The sequence below is a fragment of the Cuculus canorus genome, chromosome 3 (genome assembly GCF_017976375.1).
Source record: "Cuculus canorus isolate bCucCan1 chromosome 3, bCucCan1.pri, whole genome shotgun sequence".
Classification (NCBI taxonomy): Eukaryota; Metazoa; Chordata; class Aves; order Cuculiformes; family Cuculidae; genus Cuculus; species Cuculus canorus.
In genome coordinates, this window is record NC_071403.1 from 40,901,326 (window position 1) to 40,922,575 (window position 21,250).

A 21,250-nucleotide genomic window follows, 5' to 3' on the forward strand; every position below is an offset into this window, starting at 1 on the left:
TTGTTTGTAAACTGCTATTAATCATATAAACCTGATCAGCTTTTTAAAAATGGAAGATTTGAGAGGCTTTGACTACTGAAATGACTGATGTCTTGATTCTCATTGTAATTTGTTTCATTTTGTTGGTTTTTTTTTTCTGTCGTTATAGGTAGAAGACATGAATGGCTGGTATCTGACTGACTTACCAGGTATCATCAGAGTTACCCCTAAGCACAAGAGATTTGATGGCCATCAGCAGTTTAGCATCAGCAATGTGGCTGCGCGAAAAGTACTGCCGCAGATTTATTATTGGAGTGCACCCAGTTCTTATTTGGGCAACAAAGTAAGTGCAGATGGTACTTGCCTAAACGCTAATTTGATTTGTTGAGAAAAGAAGTAAAGCTTAGAAGGGGGGTGGAACAGAGGGAAGATTAAGTTGGATAGCTATTTGATGAACAAAATTGCAAGCAGACAGACATCAGGCATATGGAGTATCATTGAAAGGAATAAAGTTAGAGAAAATTAGCTAGGTATCTTTTACCTTAGCCCTCTTTTGGCCTCCAATATCAGATTTTAGAGTAGTCTGTGTAATTCACAGCATCATTTTTTCAATGAATTAGCCAGTGTGTGGTTCAGCTTGTCTTGTTCTCTTCCCACCTCATCCTCAGCTATACAAAACTAGTTCTTTCGTCTGCTTTTCAGAGATGCAAGTTGTGTATCAGATGTTGTGGGGGTGTGTTACAAAACTTCAGTGGTTGGCAAGAAACTTGTATGTGGGGAGCTCTCTGCCCCAGAACTCAGAAAATGCTGTTGTGCACTCTGTGCCAGTTTTAATGCGGATACTTATTCAAGTTGGCATGTGTCCATGTGTGCATGTACACACATATTCATGCCCTGCAGGTTAATACCAAGTATTTGCATCGTACAGTCTTGGATGCTTTACTGGTCTGACTTTCAGCCTTCTCACCATTAGACTTTCTGCTGTCATACATGATGCCTTCATGTAAATCTCTTTTTATTTCCAGAGAGTAGAATTGAGAACTGAATGAGTCCTATATGTGAAAAAAGCTTAACAGCTTTCCATTTACCATAATTATGTTAAAATTTATCAGAAGTACTAACATTAATACACTTCAGCACATTTTCCTCTGCAGTTTCTTCAGGCTACTCAACCTCTTATTTATTTATTTTCTTCCTGCTGGCTGAAAATCAACATGACAGAAGGTAAGTGAGCACGTTGAAACTAAATAGCACCGTTCCAAAGAACTGGGCATCCTGTTCGTGGCTATAAATTGTTAAAGCTAGTTAGACTCATATAGCTGGGCAAGGGAGAGTTTCTTCTATAATCTTCCATGTTTGCTGAACTTACCCTGAGATGTGAACTGATACTTTTCCAGACAGAATTTCATCCTGTTTCTATTCAGTGAGCAACATAATGGTAAGAATGTGCACAGATTATTTGAACACAGAAGATACTTTTTCAGTATAATTTGGAGGTCCTTTGTGGTTACTGTCAGATATCTCTGTATGAATGAAGCAATTTGCCTTAATAACTGAACCATATAAATTTTTGATACTACAATAATACTGAAAGCACTCACAAATTACCACAGTACATCTTAACTGTCATGTTGCATCACGTAAATTAAAGGCATAATGACATGCTTAGGCCATATGATTTACACTATGGAGGGGGAAATGGAAAGAGAATAGTGAGAGTCCTTATTTGTGATCTCAATAAAACATTTCTCTAAAAAGCTGAAACTGGATAAAACCAAATAGCTGAAATAGACAAAAACATCCTTTATTGAGAGTGATTGTTAGCTGTGTTATGGTGCAATGATTGGTGTCTCAGAGCAGGCAAGCTTCTTTTAAGAATTTTTGTCTTAGGAAATGTAGATAATGATTTAGGAAAACCTGTATCAAGACGTACATTTCTGTGATTATTTATAAACCTCATGTCACAGAAGCCTGCCTTTTTATTGTTAAAATTATTGCTCCTTAATGTGATTCCCCAAAATAAAATTGAGTAACAAAGGTAGTAACATCCCTGCATTTCTTGGCATTCAAATATAGCTCAAAAACCTTATTTAGAATACTTCTTTTAATATAAAATGGGCATGTTGTGTGTATGTCTCGACAATGTTGATTGCTGTATGTGTGCTATCTGCTTGTTTTGCATTCACCTCCAAATGCTTCTTTTGGATGAAAAAAGTGTCATAAATAGGATGGTCCTGAGTGCACAGCCTTCAGCTTTTTCTTTTTAGTCTGTATCTGAGTGACACTTGGCTATGTGATACTGGACTTTGTGTCTCTAAAGAGACATTATACCTGACAAGAGGCTATAGATGGTATAGGATTCTTGTTTATGTCACAGTGAGGCAAGAACACGAGCAAATGCTTTAGAATCACCATATCCTTTTAGTCTTCTAAATATATGAGCTACTACCAAAACTCGAACTTCTTGTGCAAATACAGATAATTTTTTTTAAAGCCAGATATTTTACCTGTCTAACACTATAATGTGTGTTTGAACTGAAAAATTGAACACTGATTTTCGTGCAGAATACATTTGGGAGTAATCTGGAATAATTTAATTTCTAGAAATAAAATATCTAGTGGATAATTTGGGAGAATAAATTTAAAATGGCTCCTATTAAGGTTTTAATAGGTGTCATGAAACCGTTTGTCTTGCCTGCCTGCCTTATCATAGCCTACTGAACTAAGGGCTGCAACAACCGAAACGACTTGTGGTGTCTTAGAGCATCTAGTTACTGAAAAATTGTGTGATTTTATCAACTGTAATTACATTTTAGGTATTTGAAACCACCATTTTGTTTTTGTTAGTAGTTTCTTGACTTGTTTTCACAACTGATCTATAAGTTTGTTTTGAAGTTGTGTCCATGCTAAAATAGTTTAGAAATTTGTTTGAAAGTGTTGAGTTACATTCTGATAATGTTTGGTCAGAGCACTGAAAGGAAAATATAAAATTAATTAAAAATTAGATACCAAACTCAGCAAGATGACATGGAATACTTGTTTCTTTAAAGTCAGTGTGGAAGAGTTGGGTGTCCACAATGTTTTAGAGGTTAAGACATTATGTATACACTCTGCCTCTTTTCCTTAGATACCTCAGCATACTTGTTCTAAGGGCCAGCTTTAACCATGAAGGTGGACATTTACCCTGCCTCTTTCAGATGGTTAGGATGCTGCCCTTGGTCAACAGTCACAGGTTAGTTCAGCCTCTAGGTGCAGGCTGTCCTAGATTCTCTGAACATTGTTAGGTCTCAACATCCAGCAGTCATGCAGACAATAGTATCGTACATCCATTCTAACTCCTCTATCTGGCTTTTAAGCAGATCTTAATACTGCCATTACTCAGACTGCAAACAATGTGGTTGAAGCCCTAAAACACCTCTGGTCAAATCCACTGTTTTCTTATTGGCAGATTTTAGTCAGATTGAGAAGCTTCGTGCATCAAATGTTGTTTTACAGGAGTAATTTGAATTAGTTGTACAGTATGATCCCACTCAGTGTAAGTAAAATTTATGTAATTTTGTCCTTCATGAGGTCCGAGTATGTTGAAAATCAAAACAAAAAATGCTTGAATAAAAGGCTCTGATATTTCTTGGAAGAATACTAGCACATCATGTTTGTCAGCTCTATAGACTTAGGACGCCATATGGTGGGTAGATTGTTCTTTCTCTGACCTCTAGTTACAACCATGACAACAGCTGAAAGTTTTATGTAGGGTCTGTGGATACAGAACAGAAAGGGTAATTGTTTGACTTAATACCATCACTTCATTCATTTTGCCTATTCTTTTATAATTAGCTGTGTAATCTATTTGCTGACTTACAGAAGTCGATGTTTCTTTGAGTCCAGAAATGAAGACACTGTAATAAGCCTGTAGTCAATACATGCAGGCTTTAAAAATCTCTCAGCCCCTTAGAAGTACTCTAAAGCTAAAGATTGGGATGGAGTAAGCAGTTTGTTTTGTGGCATATTATCTATTGCAGACTGCCCAGAACACCTCATAGGATTAAATATTGGATTATAAAATAATCATAAGTGAGGTCCTTGTGGCTTATATGTTTATTTCCTTCCATTTGTTTTCATTTCTTTGGCAATTCTGATGCAAAAGGGAGAATAATGCAAAGCAAATTGCAGTCTACAGCTCCTGGAGGGCAGTGAGTAAGTTGAAATGCAAAACATAAAGAACCTAAATAATACAATAATCATCTGGAACAGAAATGACAGGATCAATTGTCCTAAATTATTAATGCATCTAGACCCAGAAAGCTTTATCTGATATTGTCATGATTTCACATCTCAAGACTGTCTTGTTCATAGGACATGATAGCTAGGTAGATTCACAACTCTGTTTCTTGCTTTAACTGACTGCCTCAAAAAGAAGAGCAGACCGACTTGGTATAACAACATTTGGTGTAAATGGATGAGATGCAAATTAAATTGTTGTTGGAAGCTACTTTTTTTCTAGTATCAGTTTGTTTTGAAATTCACTGACTTCATGAAAAGCAGTGAGTGAGCTAGCCCACATTATTCCAACACTCAGTTGTATGTTAAATTTAGCCAGCACACTGATTTTTTTTTGAGCAAGTGTCTGTATTGCTTTTATTGTCAGGGAAGCAAAGCAGTGAAGCTTAGATGGACTGATGTGATCTCCCTTTGTGTGCCTTTAAAGACACATCTTTCTTTCAACTGGTTATATGGACAGTTTAGGCCCTCGTGTAGAAAACTTGGTTGCCTAGTGCAGATGGGTTATCCATGTCTAAACAGGCCACCACATGATGGCAGTGCTTGAAGTATCTGCTGTGTAAGGGATTTTTTCTGCAGTGACGGTAAGCCCAGTACTTCATGATGAATTTGCTTTTCTGTGCCTCTGCGCAGAAAGGAGTTTCAGCCCCAGATCTGAATGTGTAACAAGGAACATCTCCAAGACTGCAAAAGTAAATTGAGGGTGGAGTAGGGAATGTGATCTTTAAGTATAAGGCTTAACATATAAAAAACAATTTTATGTGGACATTTATTGTTTCTTAATGTCTTGTAAATTTCAGTGGGATTATAGTTAAATTAGATGCATGTTATTCATATTTGTAAAAGAAACAGTAATAGGCATCAGCAGCACATAGTATGCAAGAAACCTCCATTCAGTGTAACACCCCTGAAGTTACTCACAGTTGCTGCAGATCCTCAGATTTTTTTAAGTACTGTCAACAGCCAACACATTGCAAAAAATTAGAATTATTCATCTGACCTTATATAAAAATATCTTTTGTAAAGACAGCTACTTTGGTATCTTTTATGTTTCATATCTGAATTCATTTATTGTCCTAAAAAGCTTGTTTAGTTTATTGATATGTGTTTATTTTTTAACAAATAAACCTTAAACTAATATAAATAATAGTATTTTATTTTAAATCACAATCTAAATTGTCTTTGCTTAAATTAAGTCACCACGGTCACCAGACCTAGTCAACACTACGAAGATGTCTTCAACTTATACCAAATGTGCTGTTCATTTTATTAGCGCTTACTTCACTGTAGTTGCTAAAAAATGAGATACTAGGCAAATTCAGATCCTGAAAGGATGAAACAAACATAGCAGGAGTCCAAGTGAAGAACAAAGCATTTTAAAGATCTGAACCGGAGCTGACTGATGCTTCCTTTAAATTTACCTAATTTGTGTTACGTGGTTTTGTCTTTGCTTAAATAGTTTCTCAGCATGGCACCATGAAACGAGACAGGGATAGGTCTCTGCATTCTTTGGCAGGTGTGGCTAGCCAAACTTTGCTTGATCCCCTGTGCAAATTGAAATGGTATCAGGACTGTCCTGTCTGGGTTTCAGCTACCCATAACTGTAAAGAACCACCAAGACATAAGTAACTTTTGCACCCTTCGTTCTTTATTAATGTTTTTAATGATGTTTGGATAGCCTGTTGAGACAGTTCAAGTACAGCTATTATTGTGATTGCAAGGAAAACTAAGGATGCCCAGTAGACTCGTGTGGTCTCTTTGCACCTAGGAAATAAGTTGAAACAGGGCTCAGAATCTGGCTAGCTGAGTCCACTGACTGCAATATTTCACATATCCCATGATATGTTTAATTTTTTTGTGCTAAAATCATCTTATACTTCTGTAGAGAAAAGAAGAAATTTATTTTTGCTGAAATTATTTCATAAATCTCTTGTCCTTTGTGTTACCTGCTTAGCCAAGTCTGCCTTGAAGGCAAGAGTTTTAATCAATAGTGGCAGATGAAAAATGGAGAAACAAGCAAGAAATAAAGTAGTTTCACAAAATAAAGGATGTGAATGTTACAGAGAGAGTACTGAAGGGTGTTAGGAAATAATGAAGAAGAAAATAAATTGGGGAATATGTTTGCCAGATTGAAAAGTCTTACTTTTCTTATCTCTGATCCAGAATACTAAAATACTGAAGGATCCAGCAAGGCAGAAGAAAAAGGAAAAAATTCTTTGACTTTGAGAGAATTAATATATCTGGCAATTTGTACTGAAGGCCAATCAACATGCAAAGAAGCATGGTGATGCCGGTTCCTAGGCTAGAGATAGCTAAATTGACCAGTGGTTGCTTAAGACTGCAAAGGAAAACTGAAGTTTGTAAAAGGGAGGATACATAGAGGGGTTTGTTGCTCTTGTATGCCTTTGCATGCTAAGTACTTCTTCAGCAAATCAGAGTTTGTTTTGAAAATTATATTTGAAGTTCCTTGCTGATCACAAGTTAGCTGGAAGTAAAGAGTTCAATGGAATTTTACTGAACTTATCCACTTATATTAATCAGACATAATTTGTAGTCCAAACATCTGGGTTTCGCAGGAGTATAATGAAACAATCTATGCCCAGCACCAAAAGGGGATACATAAGGTCATTCTCAGTATGTGAGAGGCACAAAAAAGTAGTATTCAGTTCAGTTTCCAGATTTATCTTTGTTGAGTAATTGAGTTCTGCTTGATTTACCTGCCTCCCCCACAATTTACTTTAAATTTAAATGAATTACAAGACCTTGAAGTAAAATGTAATTGAAATGGTTGAGTTTATAGCTCATTAGTAAAACTGCATGATGCCAGTGAGCTTTAGTTTTGTAATTTTGTGGTGTTCAAATTTTGCTTTCCATGTCAAAAAGGCAGTATGCAAAAGGGCAAAAATACTGAGAATTTTTGATGTTGCACAAGGGAAACAGCGTTTTCTGCAAACCATTTGTAGTACTTTATATCTGTGCTATATTGGTTTTGAACATCGGCATGTTCAGTAGCATCTGACAAGCTCAAAAAATTCTTGACATGCAGCTTCTTTACAAAATAGATAAATTCCATTATTTCCAATTTAAATATCGGAATTAAATATAGGAATTTTCTTCTCATCTGTCTTCAGAAACTAAATTTTAGTGTCTAAACTCGATTGACTAACTTTACCTTGTGTCACTGAGAAGATTTTAGACTAAACCAATGAAGATCAAGTGCCCAAATCCAAGTGCTAGTCACCTGTGTACAGATGCAATTAAGAGGTATATGCATGTGAATTTGTGTAACACATATTTCACTCTATGGCTGTCACGTAAATTTTTAATGAGTTCATAGGTCTGAGAGACTTAATCCAGCTGCCCTCGTTCATTACTTTACATCCATTATCATTAACAAAAAGGTTGCATATTTGTACAACAAAATATTGACAGGAGTCTCTCATTTTTTAGCACACAAAGCAACGTTGCTAACTAGAGTATAGGAGGAGGGAGAGTGGTTTATCAATTGGTTGAAAATGGTACAAATTCAATTAAGATGTCATTAATGAAGGGAAACTCAAACTGGCACTCAAAGTATATACAAAGAGCTGCTTTCTATTTTATTTTGTTTGTTTATGGGGAGAAGTAACCAGTTCCACGACTAATTATAATAAGAATTAAATAAGTAATTTTGTAAATTATATATATTCTTGGCTTTTTCATAAACGATTGGTGACTGGTAGTGCCATTACTCTCAGCGTGCCTTACAAACGTTAAATTTCGGAGGGTAGTATTCCATACTTATTAAATTTCCAATCGGTCATCCAAAAAGTATAAAAATCATCACTTCTGTATATTTCCATTTAATAAGAAAATGACAGAAAGGCAAATCACCAGATAGTCTGATGTGAACAGTATTTTAACATCTATACTGGGTCTGGCTGGGCTGGAGTTAACGTTCTTCGTAGCAGCCTGTACGGTGCTGTGCTTTGCATTTGTGTCTAAAACAGAGCTTGTGCAGTATCAGGAATTTCTCTCCAACCCTTCCCACTGATCAGGTCTTTTCACCTTCCTTCTATTTTGTTCCCATCCCATGTCAGAGATTAGTGAGTGAGAAATAGATGGGTGTTTGGCTGGTGGGCCACGGCATACCATTGATAATGATGGGAAAAAAAAAAAAGCCTTAAAGCCTTTGAAAGGTTTCAAAGGTAGTTTTCAGTGTGATTTCAATATACTGACAAAGAATTGAGCAGTGAAACGGTAACCAGAACTGACAAGCAAAATAGTGATTAAAAGCTTGAATTATTGGTTTAGTTTTAACTTGTCTTTTCATAGTCATTATTCTAAACATTTTAATATTGTGAGTGACTCATGCTTTTATGTAATATCTGAACAGAGTATGAAGCATCCTTTAAATCCTATAGGTCCTGTATCTCCTCTACGCTATTCCCTCTGTCTCATCTACCCTATCATTATCTCACGGCTAAAGATATCTGAATAGACCCATACTGCTTCATTAAATCTCTAGAAGGATAAATGAGCTCATTACTTTATGTTCCTATTAGGTTTAGATAGTATAAGCTGAGCTTTAGCAGGAGAGAATGATGGGAGCAAAGATTTTGTTTTCCGGAGAGAGAGGCTTTAGCTAGCTACAACAGATTTGTTTAGAAAGGAAACCTCAGTGGAAATTTTAAATATTCAGTAAGTTTCTAGAAGAAAGGGTTACCCTAACTGCAGAATGAATTTGCCTTTGTCTTCCTGGATCCAAGAGACAGAAGGGTTAAGACCAGGTATTCAGCATATTGAAGGGATAATCGTGTGCTAGAACCCCAATCTGAACTGTGATGAATTATTGAACAAGTGGCTTGTTGAGTGATTGAATATTACCTGCAAAACCCTGCTCCTCTCCTTGAGGCACACCCAGAGCTAACTGAATTGAGCCAATTAGACTGACTGTCTCTTCAATGAGTTGCGACCTATCAATGGTAATAGCTTATTATGATGATAAATGAACCCATCTCTCAAACTGAAGCCTGAGTACACACTTCAGCAGTTTCCCTGAATCATAGGGCCATTACCTATCAACTTCAGATTGACAGGAGCGACAGCAATGAGAGCAGATAGCATGCATGAGCAGACGTAGATGATTGTCTTACCCAAATGAATATATTTGCACTTATTTTTGGTGAGGTTGTTTGTTTGGTTTTTTTAATGGGTCTGCCTGAACATTCTGTATTTTGCTAGAAGTACCTAACATTTCTCACAATATGTGCAGTACCGTTCTTGTCTCCTGAGATGGCTGGATGAACTTCTAATTGGTGTCTACAAGCCTTTTCAGTCTCAGAGGCACTCTGTACGGCGATACTGGAGAATCCCTTTTTCTAATTGAAGAGTTTGTTTTATTTGTTTGGCCCTCTTAGCCCTATCAGTTTGTTTTCCAGACGTAATTTCCTCAGAAAAATAAGCAAGATAAAGGAACTGTAATATTACCATTATTTTTCATTATTTTATTATAAGCTTTTGAAACCTTTGAGTATCAAATATAGAATTATAGAATCACTTGGTTGGAAAAGACCTTTGAAGTCATCAAGTCCAAATGTACCTGTCCACTACTGAACCATATCCCTGAGCACCTCATCCAACTGTCTTTTAAATATGTCCAGGGATGGTGACTCAGCCACTTCCCTAGGCAGACTATTCCAGTGCCTGATAACCCTTTTGGTGAAGAACCTTTTCCTGATGTCTAATCTGAATCTTCCCGGGTGCAACTTGGAACACTTCTGGAACAGTTCCTTGGTTAATTTAGCTCTTCTTTGAGACAGGAAAATTTTCCATGGTGAAGGCAGTTGTTTTAACAAATTTCTGTGTCAGTTTTCTTCTGAGTTTTTTTCGGTCTGATTACATGCACACACGTGCACACAGAGAGACAAGGAAGGATTTCTGTATTTTATTAATTAAAAATGACAGTGTCAGTGAGACATACCTTCAGTTTACTGTCCTGAAAGAACACTTTGATTATGACTCAATTTTTAATATGATATAGCATAGAAGAAATGGCTTTATATATTTCCAAATGATATCTCAGTTATCTGTAAGATAGCTGGAGTCTGCTCTGAAAGTGTGGCCTGAAATCAGTACTCCCTTGAATTAAAGGTTTTAAGTTATGAAACTAGCCAGTCAGCACTGCAGTTCTACATATATCCATGTATCTCTTATATACTGTGCTTCGTACCGAAAGGTTTCCTGCAGTATATACTTTACTGTGCAGATAATAAGGCAAAGCTTACACAAATCCAATTTGGCTTTGCCATGAACTGGGTAGCACATTTGCATATTAGTGGATATAAATACAGTGAATAGTAAACCATAGTTTTCCGTCAATATTGTATCTTCTGTGCTCCAGAAAACTGTAGCATAGTATTTCATTTACCTTGAAGTCTTTTTGAAGCTCAGATGAATGAATTATGTCATATTATAGAGGAATTTCTTCCATATTTTAAATCAAATGCAACAGTAGAGACCTAGACATACATTATATGTACATACTTTATTTAAAAGTAATTTTAAATGTTTGCCAAGTTAGAAAAAAGCAGATTGAAAAGTCAAAGAAAATAGTAACATGAAAAAGAAACAAATAGATTAGTATTCTGTTGTCATTAGCTATGGAAACAAAGTTTCCTGGCTTAATAAATGTAGGCAGTCTAAACTAATAAAATTGGTGGACCGAAACTGCATTTTTTAACCTAACAAGTAGATTTGCAACAGCAGATGCCCTTAAAGCTAATCAAATAAACAGACACGTTGTTTGGTCAGCTGTGTCTTGCTACTTAAAATGTGTGAGTTAATTCTGTTTAGTGTGCTGTGTTGAGAACTCCTTTTAAGAAACAACTTTCTGCAGTTTTGTTGCTGAGATTCATCTTTCGTGATGTGCAGTCCAGTAAATTATTCATCTCTTTCATAGGTGATGTATTAGTTCAATTTAGGTAGATGCATGAAAATCCAATTTTGTCACTGTCCTTTGTCTTTTGTTTTATGTTAAATATATGATATACATATACTTTGAATACAAAGAGCTTTATACATTCATCTCATCTGTTGTACAAAAATATGAATGTATGATGCAAAAGATACGAGAGAATAAAACTAGCCACATGAGATTAAAAAAGCTTAAAAACCTAAATATAGAACTGATCAAGGCAACCTTTCTTAAACAAACCTCAAGCTTTTATATTAAAGCCAGATGACAATTATTCATTAAAATAGTGGTTTGGCTTTTTCCACCAAACATTTTCAAATTTTCTATTAGAATAATTGCAGTGAGATTCTTTGTTTCAGATTTTGGACATTGCAGTAGCATTGGCAGATCAAATCTTCTGAGCCTCTCCGGCATTAATGGAGATTTTCTGAGCTACCGTAGTGGGCCTTTGAGGATCTGCCACTTTCATTTCCTTCCTTTGTTATTGAAAAGGGGCTAGGAGTAATAAAAAGTTTTAACACTTGGTAACAAATACAGTTACTCAAAATCTCTTATGCCCACCATGAACATGATCAAGTAAATAACCTTATCAATAAATCATCAGTCTCATTGCCAAGCCTTCCCAGAACTCTATGAAACAAAATGTCCCTCTGCCTGCAAGATTCAAGGAGATAAATGATAGCTGAAAGATTTGGGAGAGTCAAAAGTGCTTTCCAAATCTCAGTCTTCTGACTGTCCTCAATTCTGAGTTAAATAGAAATGCATGCACTGTTTAGTGGCAGTCTCATCAATTGTGAAACCTCTCTGAAAGTGTGTGGCAAAACACAGTTGTTAATACAATTTACAGAGTTGCAAAGCTAATGTTTTTCTGGAAGTTACACATGAAAGTAAAATGAAATCAGGAAAAAAGCTTCCAAATTTTCAATGCAAGTTTTTGTGAAAAATATACTGATGGATTTCACATAGTTTATTTAAAATAATGAAAGAAGCAGCATTCCCTTTAAGTTAAATAAAAATAAGTATTTCTAGTGACTCTAGTCTACTTTCAGTCTACTCGCCCCATACTTGTTGGAAGTTTTACTCTAAGCAAATACGAAAAAGTCAGCCAATGCTTCTTTTCCTGTAAATGATTATTTAGCTTGTCTACTTTCTTTCCAGTACTATGAAATGTAGTCTATATTTGCTTTTAGAAGTAAGATAATTCCAGGCTATCAGCAATTGATGCATTGTACAGATTGTTAACTTTGTTCTGATTGCATATTGGGTCTTCCAAAGGTAAGTGCTTTTGCTTCCTTCTCTCAAGATTTTTATATGATAGTTCTTTCAGGCTGCCTTTCAGTATTTTGGATACCTAAATGCTGCAGGTTATTTTTAGAAAATGGTTGTTCTATAGATCTGTGAAATGTATTGCCACAAGCAAATCTCTTTTTTTCATGGATGCAGCTGAAGTAAAAACATTTATTAGTTCTATAAAAAAAGTATTTTTGTTTCCTTTCAAAAAGTCCTAATGTTTTTAACACAGAAAAATTTCATTAAATTGTTATGTAGGTTTCATATATGTATTTTTGCATGTTTAATTTTTTATGTCCATTTAAATTGGACATGTTTATGTGCTTTTCTGTATAAAATATGTGCAGAACATGGAGCTATGTTCTGCTGTGTAGCAAAATAGAAGACTATTTTTTAAATACAGAAATTTTTGGCAGTTTGATTATATTCAGGGCTTATTGAGTTGAAGATGACAAAATATTTACTTACATTATGAAATTTTTCTTGTTTAGAGAGAGGATATTCATCTAAATAGCTTTTGATCTGATCTAATAAAGTCCATCTGACATTTTTACAGAACAAATTTAGTTTCATATTCAAATGCCAAGATCTTGAGAGAGCTGAAAAGCCATCTATCAGATTTCTACTTGAGAATTGTTCTGAGATGCTTAGAGGTGTAGAGGAGAACTGTAGCAGAAATAAGTGTGAAGTGACTATAGTCAACCATGTCTTTGAAAATTATATTTCAGAGTTCCTTGCCTGTTAGAAGTGTGCTGTTTTCAAGCGTGGAAGACCAGGTTTTCATAAATACTACAGCATATACACTACATCTGCTGGATTTTATAAAGCACTGGAAACATTGTTTATTTACTTAAATATGTACACTTTGCCTGAAGAATATGGTGAATTTAAGCTTCTATTACAAAGCAGTATTTATTTTGCTCTAGGCAGGTGGCTACTACTACTTTAAAATAAGTGGATGTTAATTAATGCTTGAATGCAGCAGATATTCTGTTGGATAATGTGGATACATTATTAATTAAAAGATCCATCATAATGAGTATATTACCATCTGTCCTGAATTATCATGGAGTTCTTATGGAAGGATAAATGACATCCATTGTAAAACCTAGTGGATATCAGGTCTCTTCCAACCCAAATCATTCTATGATTCTATGATACTATGATTCTCTGATTCTGGTCAGTGTTAAAACAGTGAATATCAAACAAATAATTAATAGGAGGGGTACTAAAACTAGATTTCATTCATTAACAGTGTAGATGAAAATATATAATCAGTATCACAGATTTATGTACATATCTTAGTGGGCTGTGCATGTGCTTTGGGCAATCTGCAATTGTCAGAAAATTTGAACATTTGCTGCAAAAAGTTATTAACTGTTGCACTAGAAATACATATGTGCATTTTATGTGAAATATTGAAAGTTCAAAGCAAATAGGCTGAATATTTCCGAAAAGGTCTTAAATATTGTCTTCATATCTTTTGTATGCACAGCAACTTATAGAAATCCCAGCAATATGACAATGGAAATTAAGCAAACATTTTGCGATTGGTATACTTTATTGTCCTGGCTGTGTGGACTGAACAAAAGCATGAATTGCTACTGACTTGAGCTGCCCTAATAAGTACATTTCCTTGGGACAGCATTAAGCATCCCGCTAAGAAGAAAGGTAAAAGAAAAGCCCTTACCCCCTAAGCTAAGTTCCAAGTGTGAGTACATGGTACGTTCAGTGAGCTCGTCAGACTTCCCAAGCTTTTTAGAGTCTTCCGTAGGGCTTATTTGTCATTGTAACCTCTATGAGGGCTTCTAATAGGTTCTCTTAATTAATTAATTATTTCACTTATTTATTGATCTATTCTTTATTAGATTTTGTGCCAACTCTCCACATGGATTTTTTAATTGCTACAAGCTTCATAGACAATTAACAATTGGTCTACAAATACCACATGATACCCCTGACTTTTTTTTTTTAGAGGGAGGAGAAAAGAAAAAAAGCAGAGTTCATGAAGTGATTGTGTCTGGGAAAAGTGTGGATGCATGTTTTCCTGTGGCCTAATTCTCATCTGGGTGACTAGGAAGAAAATAAAGTATCATTTTCTTGGAGAAGTGTGGACCATGTTTATGGGGGAAGTGTGGGCCATGTCTATATATATATATATTAAAATAACCAAGGCAAAAATTTTCCCATTTAATATCTATCTATATTGATATACTAACATATTTTAGCTATTCTATTACAAATCTTTGATCTGGCTCTGTACTAGGTGTTCTGTTCTGTGGATCTGTATCAGGTATTCTGCAGTGGCTCTGAGGAACAACTTCCACCAGCAATGCTGAGAGAAACAGGAGCAAAATGTGTAATAAAGCAGTAAACTACAAACAAGATTTACACTGCGGATCTGAGAAGAAGAATTTGTCCTGAGAGGGAGATCATAGATTTAGGTTTAGAACTACTCTTGCCAAGCAGTTTTATTTGGCTCTTCAGGGAGAACAGATAGAGGTGTGGCAATGCATTACCTTCTGAGTATATTGCTATTATTATGATCATGAGGCACTAAAAGAATAATACTTCCAGTTCTTTACATAGAATCATAAACCATTAGTATCTTTCTGAGGAAAAGACAAAGTTTTTCACTTATTATTATATAATATATCACAAATATTGTGCGTATAGCAATATCTAAACTGTAACAGACAAAAGACCATCCAGCCCAGTAGCTGTTTAGTCACGGTGATCAACAGCAAATGCCGAGGGGAGAATGTAAGGAGCAGGCAAAGATATAGTGATACTTCATCACACACCCTCCTAATGTGAACCAAGCTGTAGTATGGGTACCTCTGAACTAATGGAGGTGTCTTATTTAATAGTCTTCGTCCATCCTAACCACATATTAAAACCTTTATTACATGAAGATTTAGCAATAAATGAGGATTTTGTTTGGGACAGTAAGTCTGCTTCTGTGGCAGCCCACTCTGTGTCCTTCCCTCTGCCATTGTTATTTGATTCTGAATTTTCCCTGAAAAATGGTTAGTATGGGAAAATCCAGGAGACCAAAATGTTTTCTGTCTAGCTTCGGTTGCACTATTAAATGTTCTTTTTTTCTTTTAAGGGAAACCACAGTGTTTTTGTAATAGGTTGTAGTGCTGCTTTATGTAGTGCATTTATGCTGGCAACTCACATAAGTGATCTGGAGGCAAAATTACCTGTGCTGCATAAAGAAGTGCAGTTATTTACTGTGACATCAAAGCACAAACTGTTATATTTGCTTTTTATCCATCTGTTTGTGCTGTAAGTTGCTGTCTATTACATTTGACAGTGACCAAAAAGAAGGGAAATATTTTGAGATTATATTGTAGGAAAATCCTCTTAAATATCTCTTTTTCAGGGACAAGTTATTTCTGTCTTCATATTATAATCTTCTGCTAATTAATTAAAACAGTTATGCTAGCAGTGATTAGAATATATATATCCATGGTGTTAATACATTTTAGAATAAAATACATTTAATTAATGTTAATACATTTTATGATTTTGCTTCTATAAAGACTAAGAATTTTTAACCTTTCCTTGATTCAGATTGCTATCAAAATAAATGAGGCAACAACATATTGTTATTACTCTTCTAATTTATGTGATTGTATCACACACTACATTTTTGTACTGGAGGATATAAAAAGCAATGAGCCCTGGAAAGTGATCTAAGCCAGTATTAAAATAGCAGACAAAGGTTAGAGAAAGGGAGGTAATAAATCACATCAAGTAGAATCATAGGGGGATACGGGAAAGAAGAATTAACTACTTTTCAAGGCATATTCTGCCTTTTCTCCAGCAGGCCATGCAAGAGAAGTAGTGGTCAAAGATATCTTACCCAGCCTATGTCGTCTCACTTCTATTGCAGACAGGAGGTCTATAGTGCATTCTCTAAAACTTGGTTTTTGCTTACCAAGAACTAGAGTTTTATGGGACAGTTAACTGTGTAAAAGTATGTGATCATGCCCTCATTCTCTTAACTTATCAGCTCCTCAGCCATGATATCTGTACTCTTTTAAGGATGCACCAATTCATGATGTTTTGCACACTGTCAGCATCAGTTATGAGGCAGAAAAGATGTACTTAATTTCCAAATGTCTTGTCTTAAGCATCTTTCTGGAGACCATAAGAATGAAAGTGTGTGTCCTTGAAGTGGAATGGGGATTTTTGTTCTTATCTGTATGGTAGTTCAGTAGCTACTCTGCATTGGTTCTGTCTTCTCTATTCTTGTTGATACCACAGATTGCAGATGGCCAGTTTTCAGTTGATGAACATAGTTCCACTGAGGTTAGTGTTGCTGTTTCTTGTACAGGGAGATCCAGGCTAAAGCACATAAATGTCTAACCATTAATGTAATGTTGAAATCTTGATAGTCGTATCTTGTTTCACTTGTTTAAAGTCATTGATTAAGCCTTTTAGATATTTAAACACCGTGAACTTGAAAACAAAAGATATAGTAGAAATTACTGCTACAGCACTATGACTACATATAAAGTTCTTATAAGTGTTCAAAAGGAACTGTGGAGCTCAAGCATTTTATATTAAGACTTTGGGAAGCAAGTAAGCCAATAATTGTGCAAAAATACATGGAAAAGGCACCATAGTAAGTTAATCACTTCAGAGTTCCTTCTCCATCCCTAAAGTGAGCTACATCAGTTGTTTAGAGCTATAAAAACAACCTGACCTGAGAGATTCTCATGCTGTAGGGACTGAGGATTAGCTACAACTCCAACAGGCAATTCACTTAATAACTTCTCATGTCTGAAGTTACATTATCCACTTTTTTATCCTTTATAGAATCCAACTAAGCTAGATCAATATCCTGAGGAAATGTGGCTTTCTATTTTAGGATGACATTTTTCTACTTGGCAGGATATTATCTTCACACAACATGTGTACAATATGGTACTAATTTATGTCTGTATGTTAGTCTGGGAAAAGTTGTCTTGCAGAGTGTATTAGGACTTACAGCTATTACTTTAGACATTTTAAAACGCTCTTAAAACATCGTATACTTCATTTTACTGTAAAATGATACTGTATTGAGGAAGTAGGCAGGAAAAAGAAAGTCAAGAGTTGTAACTTTGCTGAAATGAAGGCCTAATAATTTAAAAAAATTAACTTCTCATGCGCTAGGCTGACACTGGGGTAATAAAATGGTGTTTGGGTCAAAACTCAACACACAAACATCTATATTAAACCATAAGGTGCCACTTGGATGGAATGAGTTTTAAATACATAGGTTAAAAAAAAATAAAAATGAGAACTTACAAAATAGTTTTTTGAGCTACGCTGTCAGAAGTATTGTTCGTGTGGGTACTTTGAGATTACATCTGTAGTAAGAAACTACACGAAAAAGAATTGCCTAGACCTGTTCTTTAGTTTTGAGGCCACTGATATGGGGACACTGTTAAAACACTATACTGTTGAATTACTGGCAACTATTTAAAGAAGTAACAATATAGTGTAACTAATAAAATTATTCCATTACTTTACAATACTTAAATCTTTCATCCTCCAAAAAAGAATTGTCCTGTATAAAATATAATTTGAGAATGGCTTCTGGCCCATACTTCCTCCAGACTGTTCCCAGAAGAATTAGGAGAGAGAGAATCCTAGACACCTCTTCTGTTACTGTTTTCTGTTCCTTTTGTGATAATACTTTGAAGTTCTCCAGAATTAAGCAGAACTACACACATCCAGTTGAGTATAGAAAAACTTCAAACCACATTAATTCCTTGGCAAGATGAAAATCACTAGAGAAAACAGTTTGAAGCAGTTTAGAGAGTTGTTATTTGCTGGCTCACCAAGCAGTTTGTCAACTGAACTTCCTAAATGGGAAATGCAGAAAACTTGCCAAATAATTATTTCTATTCTGATGTGGTAAGTTCACAAGCCAGTCTTGATGGCTCCCTGTGTAACTGAAGCAGAGAGACAAGTTTCCCCAAAGGGCAATTCATAGCGTTAACTTGTGCTTTATATGTACTTTGGGATAACCTCTCCTTTTCCACTGACAGTGGAGAGAGACTAGGAATATAATCTCTAAAACTAAATGAGGCATTTAAATGCGATTAGGGTCCCTGCTGTTCCCACTTTTAACTTGAAAGTATTATGTTTTGACAAATATTCAGAAAAGCTGACTAAAGGTAGAAAAAAGGGAACAAAACCTTGAGTCCATGAACAGTATCTTAGTTTAGTTTGTAATTTCTGTTGAAAATTTCTTTGACAGCCTACACTACGTACTTTACCTATAAAGTAAGCTTAAATACAGAAAATCTTGTTGTGCCATTGGTATTAGATTTGTGATAGAAACCTGTACAGACAAGTCAGATATCCTGTGTAATAACACCCAGATCTCCCAATGAGGTGAGATATTTCACAAAAATAATCATTTGTCATTTTTTCTCAGGAGGACATTGAGGTGCTGGAGCATGTCCAGAGAAGGGCAACAAAGCTGATGAAGGGGCTGGAGAACAAGTGTTATGAGAAGTGGCTGAGAGAGCTGGGATTATTTAGCTTGGAGAAAAGGAGGCTGAGGGGAGACCTTATGACTGTCTACAACTACCAGAAAGGGGGTTGTAACGAGGTGGGTGTTGGTCTCTCCTCCCAAATGACAGGCGATAGGATGAGAGGAAATGACCTCAAGTTGCGCCAGGAGAGGTTCACATTGGACATGAGGAAAAATTTCCTTGCTGAAAGGTTTATTGGGCACTGGAACAGGCTGCCCCGGGTGGTGGTTGAGTCACGATTGCTGGAGGCATTTAAAAGACAGGTAGATGAAGTGCTCAGGGATATGGTTTAGTAGTGGACAAGTACAGTTGGATCTCAAAGATCTTTTCCAACCAAGCGATTCTATGAAACTGTGATTCAATTTACACATGAAAATAAGATACAGCATCCTATGTGCAACACAGCTATAAGAAAACTGCGGTCAATGTAATTTGTAAGTAATGGTTTACATTACAGGAATGTTTATATGTACTTTACTGAAATGTTTCTATACAGCAGATTATAAAATATCATCTTTCTAAACTAGCTATAAACTCTAAAGCAAATGACAAAATGTATATAAATTGCTAGAATCATCTGATGATTGCAAAGGTCATTTCTCCATTCAGTAATTTTTGCATGTTGTCCAGAGGCAAATATAATTAATGCTTGAATGGAAAAAGTACTATTAATAAATATTTATGTATTTTAGCTTTCTGCATAAGATGAAGCAACTGAAAACCAGTTAACAGCACATGACAAGTTTTTAGATCCTCAGTGGTCCAACGTGTTATTTATTAAAAAACTGCCCTAGCTGTGCAGCTGTCAGTAGTGTGGTGTAAATATTCTGAGCTAACTTTAAATTATCTAGGTTAGATATTAATTTCCGAATTTCCAATCACTGTAGTGATGGCTTCCAGTCCTCAAGTTAACTCAAGCACCTCTACATGCAGTAATCCATTAGTTTTTGTACAATTTTGCACTAAATTAATGTCATGCACTAAAAAAAAAACCTGATTAAAGTAATTTATATAATCAACAAAAGCGGTATTGAAAGTCAATGTATCTAAATAGGGAGATATAATTCAAAAGACAAAGTGAATGGAAAAGTACTTTTAAATACATGGAGACACCTAAGGAAAACCATGAGTGAAAACAAGGTAATGTTGTGCCTAGATATCCAGGAAAACATAGTTACTTAATTTCTGTGGGAATGAATTTAAATTAGATGTGCTGAAAGCTGCATAAATATTTGTGCCACCCAAGAGCTGGAATGTTACAGCAGTTCATGTCCTGATAGATAGTCAATGCTTTCATATCGTGCTTTGAACTTTAGCAGAAACCCTACAGTGTCCTGGGGGCCTGCCCTTGTAAGTAGAAACCCGTTTTCTTAGAAAACAGCAAATAATACTGCACCATGGAGATACCTGTGGTTTGTGGTAAGTAGCCAAACTAACAGCAACTTGTAGACCCACTTAAATTATCTAGCCTGTGTGTTCCACTCTTCGATGTTCTCACAGTCTCTTCCTGCCTGCAGCAGCTACATTTTCAATATGAAAAAAAAGTTAGTAGTAATTTTCACTGCAAATAGTTCATGTGCAATGGAATTAGGCAGCATTAATTTTAATGGTTAGAAGATATAACCATGAAAGACTAGAGATTCCACAAATATGGGAATGAGTCTCAGATGTGTCTGAATGAATAATGCATTTTTCATTGGGCCATGTAATAAAAAAGTTGAGGCAAAAGATAGTGAGAATTCGTTTGGATCAACTTGTGATAAAAACTTTTTTTCACCCAGCTAAAATAAAAAAAATGGAGGATTTCTTTTTTCTCCCAGCCAGAATGAGAAACTGAAGGATTTCATTGCAGGTCAAAGGTTTCGTTTGATCTGGAGCAGATTTTTTTCTTTTTTTGTTTCCAGGCTTTTATTAAAATAAAGAGAATTAACAGCACAGCTGTGGAGGACTGGTAAATTCTGTTTTGTCAGGTTAGCCTCTAAAATATTTTGCAGATGAAAATGTCTGGCAAACTTTCTCAGATTATTTTAAAAGTTCCAGGACAACCAAAATAGCATTTTAAAAGTGAAATTGCTATATTTTTGAAATGTAATAAAACTTCTTAGATTGACTGACTCTTCTTACAAGTAATTTCATGGTATCCATTCTTTATATGCTCCTTCTTTTTCCTTCTTTTGAGGAATAATGGAGACAATAGATATTTTTT

The 21,250-nt window shown here is 35.4% G+C and overlaps 1 protein-coding gene across 1 annotated transcript in view; it reads left to right on the top strand.

The window, feature by feature from the left end:
- LAMA2 (laminin subunit alpha 2) overlaps positions 1–21,250 on the top strand; it is a 347,214-nt gene that overhangs the window by 147,667 nt on the left and 178,297 nt on the right. The window contains exon 12 of the mRNA XM_054061626.1: positions 149–322. Within this exon, the coding sequence (XP_053917601.1) occupies positions 149–322 (174 nt within the window). The remainder of the gene's footprint in view (positions 1–148; positions 323–21,250) is intronic.